The sequence below is a fragment of the Octopus bimaculoides genome, chromosome 4 (genome assembly GCF_001194135.2).
Source record: "Octopus bimaculoides isolate UCB-OBI-ISO-001 chromosome 4, ASM119413v2, whole genome shotgun sequence".
Taxonomy (NCBI): domain Eukaryota; kingdom Metazoa; phylum Mollusca; class Cephalopoda; order Octopoda; family Octopodidae; genus Octopus; species Octopus bimaculoides.
Window position 1 is genome coordinate 128,318,292 of NC_068984.1, and position 2,299 is coordinate 128,320,590.

At 41.6% G+C, this 2,299-nt stretch overlaps 1 protein-coding gene across 3 annotated transcripts in view; it reads right to left on the reverse strand.

The window, feature by feature from the left end:
• The window catches only part of LOC106878597 (general vesicular transport factor p115), a 60,729-nt gene extending 59,981 nt beyond the window's left edge, over positions 1-748 (reverse strand). For all 3 annotated transcript variants that reach the window (XM_014927854.2, XM_014927855.2, XM_014927853.2), the window contains exon 1: positions 595-748. In XM_014927854.2, coding sequence (XP_014783340.1) covers positions 595-660 — 66 coding nt within the window. In that variant the 5' untranslated portion in view covers positions 661-748. The remainder of the gene's footprint in view (positions 1-594) is intronic.
• Between the last annotated feature and the right edge of the window lie 1,551 nt (positions 749-2,299).

Genomic DNA, 2,299 nt, shown 5'->3' on the forward strand with positions numbered 1-2,299 from the left:
GAAATTTACATACATAGTGTAGAAAGAGAGACATATGTACACGGATAGAGGGGCGCTTGACAGGCAAATGCACCGATATAAACAATTCCAGTTGGTCTGTTCTAAAAACTGATATGGGGGGGGGGGTTAGTGAACGGGAAACTCCGAGTAGGGAATTATGCAGGTTCGGTTTTCAATATCCACACACACATAGAGAAAGAGAGAGAGGGAGAAGAACCGTGTGAGAGGTTAACACGTAACAGGTTATCGGTGATGTGTCTGTCAATAAGTTGGTGTTAAGTCAGTGTATGAAGAGGTCATCAACTATAATAAGAGACCAAATAGAGTAAAATTAGGAAGTAATTGTATTTAATATAGACTTGACTTATTACATAAATACAGAAATGACAAGACATTGATTGGGAAAGAGAGGGAGAGAGAAAGAGATGATAATGATTGTTGTAAACGGGACGTAGCAGCCGATAGAACCCGGTGCAGGAATATCGTCGAGTGAGCGCTTGACGGAGGGCACAACTAAGTCATAAATGGATGAAATAAATAGCTGACATATTTGAAAACAGTTGTGTGAACATTAGAATAATATTTGGTAATTACCGTCTCAGCACTGGATGGTTGATTGCCACCTTGAGGAGTTCCTAAAACCTTTCGGAAGTAATTCATGTTGATGGTAGCGAGTGACTCGCCTACAACGCATGCGCTAACAACGTGGCATATCCCAGCATACAATTCACTCGCACGTCACGTAGTCAAGTAGTAAGAGTTGTCTTTTCTTGTGTCACCTCGTTTTCACCTTTTAGTTAACCTTATTGCATTCTTCCTCTCCCTTTATTGCTCTTGTTAATTTTAACCCTGACCCAGCTGAACTATGATCAAATGTGTTTAAGCTGTGACTGTCTTCCTCTGTGATTCAGACATACTGTATTTAGGACCGGAGGCGCAATGGCCCAGTAGTTAGGGCAGCGGACTCGCGGTCATAAGATCGCGGTTTCGATTCCCAGACATTTCGTTGTGAGTGTTTATTGAGCGAAAACACCTAAAGCTCCAAGAGGCTTCGGCAGGGGATGGTGGCGAACCCTGCTGTACTCTTTCACCACAACTTTCTCTCACTCTTTCTTCCTGTTTCTGTTGTACCTGTATTTCAAAGGGCCAGCCTTGTCACACTGTGTCACGCTGAATATCCCCGAGAACTACATTAAGGGTACACTTGTCTGTGGAGTGCTCAGCCACTTGCACGTTAATTTCACGAGCAGGCTGTACCGTTGATTGAATCAACTGGAACCCTCGACGTCGTAAGCGACGGAGTGCCAACAACATTTAGGACCACATGTATCTTTCGCCTTTCTCTTTTTAGGATAGTTTGGTGTGATCTGGTTCTTGTCGTTTAATCCCGGGCTGTGCTCAGAATGAACAGTGGACCTCAAACCAAAGGCATTCCAGCCTGACCATTTCTTTGTGTATTCTAAACAGTATCTAGAATTATCTTATTCAATGTGTCTATGATACAGGATATGGTTTAAGGGAGATTTGGTTGCTATTTCTAGCAGGATCAGCGACCACATCGAATCCTCGCTCATGTTGTTCTTATTGAGTAGACTAATGACAAAAGGCATTCCAGCCTTGACCATTCTATTTTTCTTCAATGAACATGATTCTATTAACCTAAGTGTCCTTTTTTAAAGACATCGGTGGGGTTATTCGAGGGCTATTTGTCTGCTATTTCTAACGGATTGAGCAACCGCGTAAAAGGTCCCTTCCTCAAGTGATCCCCGTAAAGATCTTCCATTGACACGTTGTTTCGTTGCTTTATTTAGTAACCAGATGAAATAACAGACAATATAATCTTAAATTCGATATTTTATTAATCTGATATTGATTGTTGCTTTTGTAGCTATAGGCACATTTACTCAGGTATACTGATTTCGTAGGTGACACGATACTAATTTTTCTGGAGGAGAGATCAGATGACAGGGTGTCGTTGTGTAACTCCCGATCGAACAGATAGGGCATTAACACGTATCTGTTGTTTTAAATATACTATGTCTCTGCCTACCTGAAGACCATACTAACATTAATTGTATGAAGTGAAATGTTGTACTCAGACCATGTGTTTTCTCCATCTGCCTGGACGATTTCTATATGTCTGTCGCTTAGTCCAGAAGGTAGCGGTTTTTAGCATGGGTTCGCAGACCGCCTGGTAGTGGTGGTGGTGGTGGATCCACAAAGAAATTACGAAGGGTTTATGAGTTGTGTTCAATGTTTTAAATGGCTACAACAATAATATGTATTACTTGGTTATTGG